The sequence below is a fragment of the Lissotriton vulgaris genome, chromosome 9 (genome assembly GCF_964263255.1).
Source record: "Lissotriton vulgaris chromosome 9, aLisVul1.2, whole genome shotgun sequence".
Taxonomy (NCBI): Eukaryota; Metazoa; Chordata; class Amphibia; order Caudata; family Salamandridae; genus Lissotriton; species Lissotriton vulgaris.
Window position 1 is genome coordinate 564473954 of NC_141697.1, and position 17103 is coordinate 564491056.

At 47.4% G+C, this 17103-nt stretch overlaps 1 protein-coding gene across 1 annotated transcript in view; it reads right to left on the reverse strand.

Annotated features, from left to right (window-relative positions):
• BSCL2 (BSCL2 lipid droplet biogenesis associated, seipin) overlaps window positions 1-17103 on the reverse strand; it is a 90845-nt gene that overhangs the window by 15410 nt on the left and 58332 nt on the right. The window contains exon 8 of the mRNA XM_086938106.1: window positions 12585-12683. Within this exon, the coding sequence (XP_086794232.1) occupies window positions 12585-12683 (99 nt within the window). The remainder of the gene's footprint in view (window positions 1-12584; window positions 12684-17103) is intronic.

The window sequence follows — 17103 nt, forward strand, 5'->3', positions numbered from 1 at the left end:
ATGAGTATCCCCTGGAAGAGAACCACCACCATCACTTTCATGAACACCTGAGAGGCACAGGGAAGGCGGAAGGGGAGCACTGCAAAGAAATGCTTCTGGCCAATTCTGAATTGCAATTAATGTCTGTGAGACTGCAGGATGGGCACATGGGAGTACAGGCCATGCTAGTCCAAGGCTATCATCAAATCACACTAACCTGGGGCAGCCAGAACCTGGGCCAGAGTGCACATTTGGAGTTTGCCCTTCCGTAGGGAAGGCATTCAGATGGAAAAGTTCTAAATTAAGACAAAAGCCTCCATTCTTTTTCAGGATGAGGACATAGCAGGAATAACATCCTGTCCCTATTTTAATTTCAACATTTCACTCGATGGGCCCCTTGAACAGTAGAGCTTGCACCTCTTACAGTAAGATGGATAGGAGCCCCTCTGAGGGCTGCTATGATCTGGGAGGAAACAGGCAGGTCGGAAAGGAATGGAAGCAGAGCATAGCACTGTTCACTATTTAGAGGACCTACCTGCCAAATGTGATGGATTGCCATTTTAGGCGAAAATGTTGGATTCTGTCTCCCACCGAGCGATTACGTCCTGGTAAAGATGATCTAAAATGACTTGGACAGTGATGTTGCAGGGGGTGGGGTCTAGGAAGATCGATGCCCCTGTGACCTGTGCGTTGCAGCTACGAAAGGGCTGGGGTGACTACGGTGGGGGGACCCTGACGTTGCTTCTATGAAAACCCTCTGCAGTAGCCTTGGAAGGGACAACACGGATCTCGGTCTGACTTTACAAAACCATGAGCCCACCCACACAGGTGGACACCTTCTCGATTTGGTTTTCACCAACTTCCCCAAAGTACACTGCCTTTCCCAGACTCAAATAATTTGGTCCGACCACCATATCGTGGAATTCTCTATATCCAAGGTGGCCAAGCCTTCCAATAAAAACTCCCTACCTTCTGTCTGGCGTCGACAATGGCATAAAGTCACTGCAGAGGAATTGCAAAAGGTATGGAAGCAGCCTACTTCCACAGAGACAGACAGTACAGAGACCGTTTTAACCAAATTTAACACGTCCCTTAAAGAAGCAATTGACCAAATAGCTCCTCTAAAACTACACAAACAATACCCTGCCACCAAACAGGAAGCATGGTACACCGAGGAGCTTAGAACAGAAAAACAAAACTGTAGGAGGTTGGAAAAGAAGTGGAGAAAAACTCGTACCGAAGAAAACAAGATGGCACATCATGAGACTCAGGCTAGATATTACAAAAATATCAAACTTGCTCGGAGGAATAGCCTTTCTCAACGACTCGCAGAAGCGGGAAACCGCTCCAAGGAATTATTTAAAATCCTTCAGGACTTTGTAAAACCAACAGCATCTAAAAGCCCTGATGACTTTTCCCAACATCTATGCAATGAAATCTCCCTGTTCTTCGAAAATAAAATCAACTTGATTTACGATAAAATTTTATTGGTCTCCAATCAAAATAGTAACAACTCATTCTCCCCTTCCATCCTGCCCACATGGAGTAAAAACCCACTTACGGCATTCCCAGCAGTCAATTAATCAGATCTTACCTCCCTAATGAGTCATATAAAATCAGGATCTCCAGATCTTCTAAAATAACTGCCTCCCTGCAAAATCTGCTTAGGCCCCACATTCTAACATTGATCAATCACTCTCTTAGGGAAGGATCTGTGCCTACAGGATGGAAAAAAGCAGTGGTGAACCCAATGCGAAAGAATGCAGCAATTCCATGGACTGACCTCTCCAACCTCCGACCCATCTCCCTCCTACCCCTTCTCAGTAAGATGACCGAGAGACACGTTAACATTCATTTGTCTAAATACATCGAGGCAGCGGAGGGCCTAGACCTCTCTCAATCTGGATTTAGGCCCAACCACAGCACAGAATCTGCCCTCCTTTCAGTGACTGATAATATCAAGATGTCACTGGATGGAGGAAATTCAATGATCCTAGTGCTGTTGGATTTATCCGCTGCCTTCGACACTGTGTCCCATGAGATACTTCTCGGTCGTCTGAAGGAGAGGGGAGTGGAAGGGATGGCTGTCTCTTGGCTGGAGAGCTTTCTTTCGGATAGCCAACAAGAGGTGAGACTGGGCTCTCACCATTCAATCTCAAGGGAGCTCACCAAGGGAGTACCACAGGGCTCCTGCCGAAGCCCCACACTTTTCAACGTGTATGTGGCTCCCTTGGCGGATATTGTAATATCTTATGGGTTCTCCCCTGTGTCGTACGCCGACGACACACAGCTTTTGTTCCCCTTTAAAACCTTAACGCCCGCAATAAAAAAATCTTTTGTGGACGGAATGAGGGCAGTATCCAACTGGATGGCCATTAATCGCCTCCAGTGCAACATAGGCAAGACTGAGGTAATGCTGTTCGGGGAGGCCACACTTCTGTGGTCCCCGGATTGGTGGCCTCTGGACCTAGGACCAACTCCGAGCCCCAAACAGATTGTCAAAAATCTTGGTGTGCGCTTAGACAGAACACTCCTGCTCAAAGAGCACACAAATCAAGTAGCAGGTTCCAGCTTCCAGGTCATTGGTCTGCTACGACGAGTCTTCCCATTTTTATCAAACTCTTATAGGAAGACTCTCATCCAGGCCTTGGTTATAAGTAGGATGGACTACTGCAATGGCCTGTTGATCTACTACAGAGACTACAGGTGATCCAGAACATTGCCGCAAGACTAGTCCTCAACGCCCAGCCAAGGTCTGCCTCACTCCCCCTGCTGACAAAACTCCACTGGTTGCCAATTAGACAACTTGTAAAATGTAAAATCTGTTGCACAATTCATAGATGTCTGTTTGGCAACGGACCCAAATATCTAAAAGATATATTCAAACCCTACATACCCAGTCGAACTCTGCGATCCAGTAGCCAGCAACAACTCCAGGTTCCTAGGATAAAAAAAGCCAGGCAGGGAGGGCGAGCCCTGTCCAACAAAGGCCCCATCCTTTGGAACTCATTGCCTTTTGTTCTCAAAAATACAACCAACTTTCAATCCTTTAAGAAGTCTCTGAAAACTTTTCTATTTGTCGCCTGTTAGGTCCGTTTCCCCTCATTTCACTGTCTTAATACTAGCTTCTGGCTCTTTCTGGTAATACGTAAGCGCAGAGATATCCTTTCGAGGATTGACTTCCAGCGCTATATAAGAATATAAATAAATAAATAAATAAATAAATAAATGTGCTCTGCGGACATAGGACGGTGTTTTGGGGGTATGTTGGGTGGAGTGGAGGTTAGCTCTAGACAATAGCCGTACTGAATAAGTTGTCTCACCCACCTGTCTGTGGTAATGCTTTCCCAGACTGGCAGGAACTGTTGTAATCGTCCCCCGACCGGTGTTATATGGTCCGGGGGCAGTGACAAGGCGTCACTGTTTAGTATTGGTGGAGGATCCGGTGTTACTCTCCCGTCCTCTGCCCTTGCTGCTGTTGCCACGGTATCAACCTCTATTGTTCTTATTATAGGTGGTCTGCGTGCTCCCTTTATTGTATGGAGTCTGCTGGGATGCCTGACCCCGTGTAGCTCCTCTGTTACCGGAGCGACGAAAGGAGCCTCCTCTGAATTGTTGTGACTGCAAGGGACCCATAGACTTGGCTGTCTGTGTCTTTTTTAATCTTCTCTAAGATTGTGTCCACATCAGGACCAAATAGAAAATCAGGGTTCACAGGCGGATTTAATAATGTGGTTTGAATCTCAGGTTTGAACCAAGAGATACGCAACCGAGCAGGTCTCCTGAGCATGACACTTGTGTTGATGGCCCTAGCTGTGGTGTCTGCTGCATCTAGCGCACACTTAATGGATGCGTTGGATATGAGTTTTCCCTCTTGTATCAGTGTTTCTGCTCCCTCCTTGTAGACATCAGGCAAATGTTGTAGCAGTTGCTCTAGTGGGTCATAATGCGCCCTATTGTATCTGGCTAATAGGGCCTGAGTATTAGAAATTCTATTAGCTGCTTGAGCAGCTACCCTTTTCCCAGAAGCTTCTAATATCTTAGATTCCTTGTCTGGAGGAGGAGCATCACCAGTAGTCTGAGTTGGCACGCTTACGAGAATTTGATACCACCAAAGAGTCCAATGGCAGCTGTCCCTTAATATATGTAGGGTCCACAGGCGCCGGTCTGTATTTTCTTTCAATTCTGGGGTTAGCAACCCTTGCTCTTGTGGTTTCCTTGAAAATGTCTCCTGCGTGTTTAAGGACACCTTTCAACATTTCTTCAATTGGGTCAGCATGCATTTCTACATCATGATTCTGTGCTGCCCTTTCTATTAATGCGTTAAACGCCGCTGTATCTTCTGTTGGCGAAGTTTTGACAGGATAAGATGTAGTGTCAGGAATAGTCTGTGACTCCCCCGGGTCAACAGGGTCTGTCCAGGCTTGAGTCTGGTCATCCTGATCCGTGTACGCAGGGTAATTATATTGTTCATCATAGTCATACCCCATATCCTCATTAGTGCGTGTGGGTGAGTATGCAGAAGTGTCCTGGTCATGGTACCGTACAGTCTCAAAAAGGACAGGCGATGTGGAAGAATCCCTTTTCTTTTTGAGTGGAATTTTATATGATTAAAGAGGATTTTTGACCGGATCTTCCTTTGATAGATAGTAAGTCTGCCAGATTCGGAGTCGATATGTAGTTTCGACTGCTCATTATAGGAGGGCTCTTGGTACACAATGTCCTCTTCAGGAGGATGACTCCTCTTTCCTATCGACACAGTCTTGGGTGTTTCGACCCCGGTTTTTGGATCGAGCGCCTTAGGGCGTGCAGTCGTGGGCAGTCCGAATTTTATTGGTGGCATAGTGTCTTTAGACAGACTGACCTTTTTCGGGGCAGTCGTCGATATAGGTCCGACCGACTTTGCCTTTTCACCAATATGTTTTTGGCCTTGCGTCGACTTCGGGGCTTGTGGCGTTGGAGGCGCACTCTTTTTCCTCAATTCGACGTGCTCCTTCGAGGCGCTTTTTGATTTCGTCTCGAGGCCTTTGACGAGCTGTGGCCTGTCGACTCGTTGCTTCGGATCGAGAACCTTCCGAGACTCGAGTCCCTTGTTTGTGTCGCTGTCCGTCGACCTCGACGGTTCGACGTGCTTGACTTTAGTGAAGGACTTCAGCGCACCGATCTTCGGTTCGACACCCTTTAGTTTCGCTGTCTTCATAATAGTTGGAGGCACGCTCCGAACCTGGATCCGACTGCTGTTCTGGATCCTCAGTCTCGACGGCCTCATCATCTTCTTCATCGAAGATATTCACCGGGTCGGGCGCTGGCTTCGTCATCGTTTGCCTTGCGGCGCGTCTGAGCCGAAGCGTCTTCTTTGACCTGAATCGAGCACAAGCTAGACAGTTGTCCTCATTGTGCTCTGATGATAAGCACTTGTTGCACACCGGGTGTACATCGATGTGCGGGTACTTAGAGTTACAAAGGGGGCATCGTTTGAACGGGCTCCGTTCCATCGACGATCGGGCCTCTGGTGTCGAAAAGGCCACGTGGCTCTTTTCGACATCCTGCTCGAAAAGAACTGGAACAAAGAACTCGGCACCGATCGAAAGAACAATACCGACGACCCGAAGGCCTTTTGGCCTTTAGAAAGTTTCCGAACTTAAGTAAAGAAAAGTATATCCGAACCCAATGGCGGAAAAAAACAATCTGAGGATGTAGAGGATGCCCATGCGCACTGAAGTCTGGGGGAGGAGCCACCTATCTCGTGATACTTCGAAAACTCTTCCAGGACAACAATGTGCAATCATCCGGACCCAACACTAGGCAGCGATCTATGCACAGATATGATTTCAGCAGCCCACATGCCTCAAACACTCTAATTTAGCCCAGTCTCTTTCGGATTCGGGGGCGTAAGTTTTGCTGTTCTTTAGACAGTGACGTAGTCTGCCACTCAGAACCACAAAACCACGCCCCTGATTCCGAAAAATTCGGAAGCTTGCGGCCGACATTTTTTTGTCACCTGCAGTGAAGGTGAGCCGTTCCTCGTTGTTACTCGTTGTGCTTGTGTCCTTGTGTCCGTCCCCCCCCCCCTTTCCCCCTCCTTCCGTCACCTCTCGTGTTGCTGTTTTCTGTGCATCCCGGCTCTCCCGGTGACCAGCAATTTGACCCTCGGCACGAGATGCGGTGCTGGAAGACCCGTGCAGAAGGTGGAGGCAGTCCGAGCCTTGCCACCTCCTTCTGTCCCCTCTCGTGTTGCTGTTTTCTGTGCATCCCGGCTCTCCCGGTGACCCGCAATGTGACCCTCGGCACGACAATTATGGCGGAGGTAAGGCATAAAGTGCAGGGCAGGGAGGCCGGAGAAACCACCACTACGGCAAACAATCAAAACAGCCGTTCCTCGTTGTGCTGGTGTCCTTGTGTCCGTCCCCCCCCTTGCCCCCTCCTTCCGTCCCCTCTCGTGTTGCTGTTTTCTGTGCATACCGGCTATCCCCAATTAAGATATACATGTAAAGAATTGAGTACATTAACCAGACATATGGTTTAGGTATACATCTCCCAGACCGTAAAATAAAGTAAAATGGCACAACCATTTCTTTGCACCAACCTTTATATTCACAAGTTTGCCATATTCTGAACATCCGGCCTGTAAATTGCATCCACGAACGGCAGGAGAAACATCCCCGTTTTTTAATTAAAGGTCCCCGCGCGTCTTAGCTACATGATGCGTTTCTGGTCCGCTAGAGTGGCAATTGAAGTAGAGATAGGACGTGGGATCCTATAGTTGTTGTTCTATGGCCGATTGGCAACTGCCATGATGAAATAGAAATAGGATATGGAATCCTATAATTAGCGTTCAATGCACGATTATCAGCTGCCCTATTGAAATAAAAACAGGATCCTAAAGTCTGTATTTTGTACCCGATTAGCAACCGCCATAGTAAAATATTGATGTATCTTATCCCAGCAGGCAGCAGCTGCCGGGGCAGGGAGGCCGGAGAAACCACCACTACGGCAAACTTAATCAAAACAACGTGATTGGGATGCGCCACATCCTCCTCTCTTCTGCCTTTCGCACATGCCCTTACTTACCGCATCATTTCTCTCCTCTTTTCCCCCTCACATATCTTTCTCTCCACGCGCTCTCCTTTCTCCGTTGCACGGCCCTCCCTCCCCCTGTTTATTCTCCCTGCTCCTAGGGCCGCTCCCCCTGGTTCCACCCTGCCCGGCCGCATCTGCCTCTTCTCAGCGCTGTAGATAGTTGAAGATTAAGTGATTTGTCCAGAATCACATATGTTGTGCAGACGCCGAGCTGGTTCCCCAGCTTCAAAGTCGCGAGCTCTGGCCGTTGCGCCACACCCTCCTCTCTTCTGCCTTTCACCTCGCCCTTGCTTCCCTCATCATTTCTCTCCTCTTTTCCCCCTTGCGTATCTCTCCCTCTCCACGTGCTCTCCTTTCTCCGTGCACGGCCCTCCCTCTCTGTGTTTATTCTCCCTGCTCCTAGGCCCGCTCCCCCTGGTTCCACCCTGCTCGGCCGCATCTGCCTCCAGGGTTGTGCGAGGGGGTCATCAATCTTAGGGCGGACATTTGAGGGGGGCGCTTTCTGGGTCTTGAGCCTGAAATACTCGCTATAAGGTACGGATCATCCAGGATGGAACAGTAATGTGAATCTTAAAATGTGACCGATATTTGATGAGCCCCACAAAGTGGAACTCTCTCACTACCTCACTCTCTTTCTCACTACCTCACAACTTCACTCTCTCTAACTCACTACCTCACTCTCTCTCTTTCTATCTCACTAACTCACTTTCACTCTCTTTCACTACCTCACTCTCTCTCTATCTCACTACATCACAACCTCACTCTCTGTTTCTATCTCACTACCTCAGAACATCCCTCTCCCTCACCCTTTCACTACCTCACTCTCTCGGTCTCTCACTACCTCACTCTCTATCTGCTAATGCAATAGGTCTCGCATATGCAAGCAATGAAGCTATTGCCAATATAAATGACAATGCCATTTATTTAGGGATACAAAAAAAAAAAATAATGAGCAATGCCAATAGCTCTACCTATAATATTGCCGAGACCATTGCATTGTAAATGCTTGTTTTACATTTACTCTTAGTTTTAGGGATCCCTCCCTCCTTTTCCTCTTGGGTGTTTAGCTCAGCCGCACTACTCAGGCTTGTTGTGGAGGACATAACTCTCTGGTAGGTTTTAGGTCTCGCCTGTCGATGCGCATGCGCATCGAGCAAGGCGAGAGTATTGGGACTTATCCACTCTTTATCCACACTGCAAGGAATCGTGGCGATTCCTTGCAGTGCCCGTGACTTTTAAGCTCAATGCGCATGCGCATTGAGCTTAAAAGCGCGTGCACGTCCGTCTTTGTTTACCCGCTCCGCCCCCTCCCCTTCCCGCCGTGTCGCATTTCTCCTCCCCCCTCCCCTCTCTTCCCTCCGTCTTGTTTTTTGTTGTTTATTTTACCCGCCGTGTCGCCGTGTCTCCGATCCTTTCGCTTGTTATATTAAAGGTTTAACGTGCAGAGCCGTCCCCACCCTCGCCTCCCCCACCCCTGCCAGCCCAGCAGCGGCATCGGGAATCTACGTGGGGGGTGAGGACTGCGTGCTCTCAGGGAGAGTTTTACTCACAGCTCTCCCGAGACACCTCACTCCCAACGTGCACGACCAGCGGCACGTCAATTGGGCTCACACTCGACTCCGTGCCATTACCAAGCCAGGCTTGACTTACATCCCAGTACTGAAACGCACACGCAGTTTTATATGTGCACCTCCCTTGAGGCAGGAACACCCCGGTTCCTGAACTTCAGGGTTATAAATTCCCAGGTCAGCCGCCTCATTTCAGCCCTGCTGAGGCATTTCCTGCTATTCCTGTACTTGTATCTACAAACAGCTCTCCCAATTCACCTCCATCATGCCCTGCATTTTTCACAGCTGGGAATCGATCACAGGCAGTGTACCTCAAAGTCCCTGATGATGTTGAACCCCCCACATTATATTAAAGGTTTAACGTGCAGAGCCGTCCCCACCCTCGCCTCCCCCACCCCTGCCAGCCCAGCAGCGGCATCGGGAATCTACGTGGGGGGTGAGGACTGCGTGCTCTCAGGGAGAGTTTTACTCACAGCTCTCCCGAGACACCTCACTCCCAACGTGCACGACCAGCGGCACGTCAATTGGGCTCACACTCGACTCCGTGCCATTACCAAGCCAGGCTTGACTTACATCCCAGTACTGAAACGCACACGCAGTTTTATATGTGCACCTCCCTTGAGGCAGGAACACCCCGGTTCCTGAACTTCAGGGTTATAAATTCCCAGGTCAGCCGCCTCATTTCAGCCCTGCTGAGGCATTTCCTGCTATTCCTGTACTTGTATCTACAAACAGCTCTCCCAATTCACCTCCATCATGCCCTGCATTTTTCACAGCTGGGAATCGATCACAGGCAGTGTACCTCAAAGTCCCTGATGATGTTGAACCCCCCACACAGCTCCACCGATGCCCCTCAGCCCTGCCCGGCTTCTGTTCCCGAGGGACGCCCGCCCTACCCTCACACACCCACTCACTCACAGAGCCATGCAGGAGGCTCACCCTGCACTCTGGCAGGCCCAGCGTGTGTCCCTGGCAGGCGCAGGCTGTGTTCCTGGCAGGCTCTGTCTGTGTCCCTGGCAGGTTCAGTTTGCTCCATATTTAACATTTCTTTTTTGTTTTTTTTATAACTAATTGCGTTTATCCATTTAATTATTTATTTGGGCTGGGTGGGTAACGCCTGTATTACTATTTAATCAGCAAAGCCGTGGGCTGGTATTCTGAGAGTGCGAGACAGAGGGAAGAACCGGCGACAAAGAAATATCATGAACCCAGTGTGTTCGCGAGGCATCGCCGCTGGCATAGACTTGTAATAAATAAGTCCCCCGCCCCGAAACCCACGAACCACGCGCGCGCTGGCCCTGCGGGCGCTCCTCAGGGCTGTAAGCGGCGCGTGCTCGTGCTCAGTCCTGTGACGTCGCGCACAGCTAGTCAGAGCATAGCCATCTTGTCTTGTAGTGCCTCCTATGCCTGGAATGCTGCTTCGATAACAGGCCCGGTTCCAGCAGGGGGCCGAGTGGGCCAGGCCCACCCAAACATGACATTTGGCGCTCCCAGTTAAGGCAAAAGAGGCCATGGAGATGGCACCTGTTAAGTGCTTCCCCCATCTCAACGTCGGAACGTTGTAATGTTTTTTTTCACTGTCTTTAAACTGTAATTACGCGGTGTGTGTTGTGTAATTCGGTGTTTGCGCAAGAGAGATCGAATGCGCCCACACAATTCACTGAGTCAGACGCAGTCAGTCATCTCACTCACCCTCACCCTCACTCACCCTCAACACCTCACTCACCCTCACTCACCCTCACCCTCACTCACCCTCAACCCCTCACCCTCACTCACCCTCACCCTCACTCTCACTCACCCTCAACCCCTCACCCTCACTCACCCTCACTCACCCTCACTCACCCTCACTCACCCTCACCCTCACACAGTGCAATAGTTCTCAGACCATTTCAGTTAGAGCTTTTAGAAATGTTTATGGCTTTTTTTATTTGTAATACTTTAGCATTGGCTACAGGAAACAAAAATGCTAAACATTTACAAAAAAACCCATAAACAATTCTAAAAGCACTAACTCTAATGGTGCGAGACCTATTGCATTTCCAATGCTTGTTTAAGAAAGGGGTTATTTTGGTTTTAAAAACAGTTCTTTTCTTTCCCCTACTTTTCTGTCTGCTTTTTGGAGCCTCCCTTGCCTTTACTTCCACTTCCACCTCCCCAGTCGATACACTTTGTTTCTTCTGTAAACCCCTATCAACCGTCTCCAAGATAGGAGGAGATTTCCTAGGGGTCACTATTGGTAAGATGATGTCTGAATTCCGCAACGAGGGGGCTGCCCTGGCCCTCAAAGTGTAGCCACTTATTTTTGGGGGCGAGGGGAGGGGGGGGGGGGGATGAGAAGAGACCTACTTTTGCCTTCTCGGACTCCTTTTGCGCCTCTGGCACTACTGCCAGCCTCCCAGCACCCAAATGCGGGGGAAGGTTGCTCCGCCGGGGGCTGCACCAAAAAAAGAGGCCGATGTCAAAGGGCTCTCCTGAATGGCTCAGCTGCTCCAAAATTGACACGTTAACCTCAGGCCCCCCCGCTTGGCTCCGTAGCGAGCTGCTTAGCCTTAATAGGCCCGCTTCGGACCCCCAGAAGCAGCCTCGGTGTGCTCCGCTCTGATCGGGAAGCGAAACCAAAAGCAGGCGGGGTCCCAGCGTCTCCGAAGCCGGGCAGCCTCCTCCCACCTCCAGTCTGTGCACTCGCGTCTACCGCGTTTGTCGGAGAAGCCCGGCTCCTTGCCAGCGCTGCAGCCCCCGAGCGCTCTTGAATAGCCCCTCAAGCCTCCAGGCAGAAAGGAACACAGGAACTTCAGGGACGAGGAGAAAAATCAACGGCCAGAGCCTCAGACCGTCATACAGCAATCAAAGAGGTGAGCGCAGCTGTGGCAGTTTAGCTAGCGGCCGCCATGTTCCTCCCCACCAACTCATGCTTATTAACACACACTCCGCAATACTCCAGATATAATAGGTCTCCTCATCTACCACGAGCTTGGAGGCCTTTTTATTACAGAAACAAGGTTCACTCGCACATCCTAGATGTTCTTCCCACAGGCTACACCATCCATATTGTGGACCACAGACATAAGAAAGGAGTCTCACTGTCATCCATAAGTCCTCCTGGTCCTAGACAAGCAAGTAGCACTCAACCCTATGGTGCAAATGATATGCCATGTTTCGCTTTATGCAACTTAGACCAACAAATTACATCTCATCTACAGACCTACAGGCCAGAATAAGGGCATCATTAATTAACTCTGATCTCACAACCTCATCCATCAGAAAAATTCAAATCACTCTCTCGGGAGACTTCAACCTCCCAGAAAACCTGAACTACAAAAAAAAAAGGAACAAAAGAGATGCACACACCCTCCTCCCCCTCCCCACCCAGTCTTCATCAGCCCAGTCAAAGTAGTACAGTGAGTCACACAACCAGCATACTCCAAAGACCACATCTTTGACCTTGTCTTCTCAACTTCAAACTATCAATGTAAACTACCAATACCCCTGAATTGGATCAAACACGTTGCCATCCCTATCTCCCTGGTCAGTGGCCTACCTCCAAACCAAGGTTCAACAAATAAGACCAAACAAGATGTAGATGATCCCTCCTTCCTGATATTGCTGGACCTCTCAGCTACCGTCTAAAAAGGTGACCATCCCACCCTTATACAAACCCAAGTATCATATAGGAGAGAACCAATAATGCCCTTCATTGGTTCGCTTCCTATATTTGCAACCAACACCAAGGTTGTGCACATGAGCACATCCAGGTCTCAGAAGATCCCACATTAACTGCGGAATCACGTAGGATTCCATACTGTCTCATGTCATATTCAACCGCTACATGGAGCGCCTTGTTGCTCTACTTTCAGATAACAGCATCAAGATTTACCAATATGCCAGTTGTATACAGATAGGATTGCACACACATGTATACAGATAGACACCCATAGCACCCTTGAAAGATAAACTCACCTGATGCAGGTTCATCTTGCTCTGCCTCTACCTCCTGTTCAGAGCGTTCACTTCCAATAGTCTCTGTGTCTGCTTGACTACGCCAATGCAGACCATGCCCTGTGTAGATAACAGAGAGGGTATTAAGCTTTACTCAGACTCATATACATTAAACTATCCTGTACTCTATACGACCTGCATGTAACAAACAAGACAAACAATGTCCTGCCAGGAACAAGTCACAATAGGTTGTGAGCTAGCTTGTTTGCAGGGGATTAAAGCACCCCATTCAGCTGATACATAATAATGTTACAAAATAATCCAGAAAAGACCGAAGAGGACTTGCAAATAAAATTGTTTTGATGAGTACTAAGTGGAGGAATGCTCTCCATAGGATGTTAGCTGCATGTACCTATGGTTGTGCGTTTGTGTATAATGGTAGGTATGTGAAGGTATTAAGTTGCTTCTATTCACTTGTTTGCAATCATTTTTATTAATCAAGCAATAAAGATCTTATTATTCATGTAATTGTGGATGTGTCTGTGTACAGTGCCACTTATGTGAACAAATTAAAGTGGTGTATTGCGTAGGATGATGGTTGTGTGGAAGGACGTATGATAGAGAGTGTGCGGACATTTGATTGTCAGTATGTTGGTGTTTGTGTGGTCACCAACTTCAGTCACTGTGTGTCCCCACCAACCTTTCGCATTTTTTTGCTCTGTCCCCTTCCCCACCCCTCAGAGCCCTGAGACACTCCACCTTCCCTGCCACCCGTGTCTCACACGCCCTCTGCACCCACTTTTTGTGCATCTTGTCCAGCCTGCAGCCCCCAAATGTGTCTCTCCCGCTTGCAGTCTGTGTCTCTCTGCCTTTCTCTTGCTAGACCTTAAGCCCACCCCTTTAGCACCTCTGTGTAACCCACGCTCAATTGCACTGCAGCCCCTCTGAGTGATCCCTCAGTATGCTCTTTGTGTTCTCCCCTGCTTTGTTCCACCACCCTACTGCAGTGCTTTTGGGTGCCTACCCTCTTTATTTATTTAGTGTTTTCTGCAGCGTGATCATTACCCTGCGTAGGGTATCAGAGCGCTTTACAGTTGCATTTCCACAAACAAAACCTTATAAGTTACCAAGACATCCGTTATTTTACCATGACCAGATCTAAACATTAAGCTTAAAAAACATACAAGCCCATAACGGGTAAATGAACAACTAGAGGTAGCAAGAAAACAGTCATGAGAAGTTCGTAGACAATAGTTATACTGTAGAAAATTAAGGGAGATATTTCCTCATATACAACAATTTTGCTTCCTTTAAGAGTGTCGCGATGGATGGGATTCTTCGAATGTTAGGGGGGAGAGCGTTCCAGATACTAGGAGCTCTCCCAGAGAACGCTCTGTCATAAGTTCTTTTCTTACAAAAGAGAGCCGGTTTCAGTAGTAGGTCTGCGTGACTCCTGGAAACCCAGCACCCTCCTGATAGAGTGAGTTTCTGGGCTAGGTAACCTGGTGTTATGTAATGTGTCGCTTTGTGAGTGATGCATGCCAACTTGAATTGAATTCTTGCTTCGAAGGGAAACCAGTTGAGTGCTTTCAAATGAGGAGAGATATGGTCGAATTTTTTGGATGCAGATATTAGCCTTGTGGCTGCATTAAGACATGCTTTCAGTGGGGCTGTTGAGATCTTGGGGAGCCCAGCCAGAGTTTTGCAACCATACTCTATCCTGGATATGACCAGTGCCTGAACTGCTGTTTTGAGATCTGCTTTATTTAAGTTTTTATTTTTAGTTTTCCAAGGTAGCTTAAATGGAAACAGGCATGTTTTTGCCATCATGTTGATATGTGCTAACATGTTCAGATTTTTGTCCAGAATAATTCCCAAAGACTTAGTAGAGTCCACAATCTTCAGAGTACACTTTAGAGCCGTGATTAGGTTGGTCCATTCTACTATATTTGATTTGCTTTTATGTGGCGTAATCAGCAGGAATTCGGTTTTCTGAGGGTTTAGCTTCAGGTGGTTGATGGTTAGTCATTGGAGGGTTCTCGTTAGTGCCTGGTTCATGGTATTTACCTCTTCTGTTGATGTGACTTTGATGTACAGCTGAGTATCATCTGCGTACATGTGGAAGGAAAGGTTAGCTTTTTGTAATATATCTGTGAGTGGTTCTACATGATCTTTGCAATGTCTAGTTCACTGACCGGCTTAAACCCTGACCAAGGAGCATTGTTTTTTGGTTTTTCTACCTCTAGTTGAAACTGTTGATCCTCTAAAGTACCCTTATCACTTTCAATGTCCTTGGCTGCTTTTATGAGCTCCCCCTCCAGTGAATTTGCTTTGTCTGTAAAGAAAGGAGGAGAAATCTTCACTATTTAAGATTATTTTTGTAGTGGCTGGTGCTCATTTGGCAGATTTATTGGATTGTTCTTTTAGTAGATCAAATAGTTTCCTTGGTCCGTTTACAGCAGTATCCAGTTCTTTCCTGAAAAAGTATTTTTAGATTTTAGAATGCTTTTATTATAGGCTTTCCTGGACTGTCTCAGTTGGGTTAAGTGGGGCGATGAAGGGTGTTGTCGCAATTTACAAACAAAGTCTCAGTGACCTTGAGTCTTCATTAAGGCCCCTATTAAACCCTACAACACCTCTGTAAGTCACTGCCATCTCTGGAGCCACTCTCCTTCTAATGACTTTATATGCGTCCTTTTCAACCCTACAGCCCTTCTGTGTGACCTGCTGCATCCCCTTCCAGTCGGTGTGGATCCCTCGGCCCGGCTACAGTCCTCGGTCTACACCCACCAAGCCTGCTGCATCAACAAATACAATTAATCTGGCTTGTAACTTATTGTGCCAGCCAAACAGTTTTTGTCAATTGTTTTTACAAAAAAATCTCTAAATGTTTGCAAACACCAATAGGGGTGTTTTTTCTTCAAAAAACAATTGGAGGAAAGGACCTGGGGTGAAATAGACTACAGTGTGAAGCTGGTAGTTCTGGTCATGTCAAGTCTGGAGGATTGAAATGTCATTCACTCGTCTCCCAAGAAACTCTCTGCAGAATAACAAAGACAACAAAAACCAGGCAGCCATAATGTAAATGTGTGTATACTTGAGGCACTCTGCACCGTCCACAAAACATATAGAATCACAGTCCCAGCCTACCAGCAAATAATGGCAGCACATTTTAAATCTTAATTTAACAACCACACACCTGATTAAACAACAAGCCATCAAGAGGCTAAAACACAGAGGCAGATACTTGGCAGTAGAAGGCCACATAATGTAGAATGTCTAAAACAAAACTCTGGTGCAGACTCTACCCACAAGCAGTTGACAAGTGTCTGAAAACAGATATGTAAACTTGCTTTGAACAGCAGAGTACAGAGGTTGGGATTGAAGAATGGTTACCGCCTCATCCAATTGAACTCAAACTACCCATCCCTGACATGGTACGTCATCATGCAGGGAATGAGGTCTTATTCTAAAGCAACTGAAAGTGAAGTGCAGCACATATAAAATCTCTAAAAAAAATAGAGGCACAGGGCACGAAAACATCACTTATCAGTAAAAACAGAAACGTTTATTTGTTATAGATTAACATGTTGTATATACTTCAGCCATCTAATTCTTCAGCTTGGAATAGCATCTATTTTTGTGCTGACCTAGATGAACCAATATAAGTGAAAGTGATAGCTTACCACATTGTGTTTGGCATTCCTGATTATAGTTTTGTACTTACTATTCACACAGAGCAGTTTGAGTGATATATTAGATTGCCTTGGACAAATGCAGTTTTTGCCTTTCTGCAGATGCAGAAAAACTAAACTATTGTGCACTACTGATGTTGTATTGTTACTTTTGCTTTTTTCAATTTCATTCCAAAGACTACACCTTGTTGACCCGAGACTTTCAGGCTCAATGTCCTTAGATACTCAGGTAAGGGTTAATGCCCAATATGTCATGTCAAAAAAGTTTCCAGGTCAACGTTGAGAACTCCCCTCGGAATTCGACTTTTTAGATTTTTTTTCCTCAGTGCTGACTCACAGGGATTTTGGGAATCAATGATAAAGATTTTGGGACCACAAATACCAGTTTCACAACTCTTCAAGGCTGAAGGAATAGGTGCATCCCCGATTGTTCCACATTTTTCCTTACTTTTTTGGTTATTGCCTTTTCTAGCTTACAAGCTGGCTCCTGCCATCTTTTACAGCTTGAAGCAATTAATATTTAGAAATGATTGAAGGACGAAGTATGGCTAGGCAGAGCAGTCGATGTGTAGGGTCACTAAGCTAACATAAGAATTAAGAAGCCCAATTCTATCCATGGGTAACTGGAGATTGACCCCAACGCTCATCCACCTCCAGCACAAAGACAAAAAAAGATTACGATAACAGGCGGGACCGGCTCTCTGCTGCGGTAGCCACTTGAGTGGAAGAGAGGAATGCTGTAGAGCAAGCACTGAACCAAAGCCGAAAGGATACCGTTGGCTGCCGGGCTAGCAAAAACTGTCAGCCAAGTGCCACTACACAGCAAGGTAATTTCTATGAGGCAC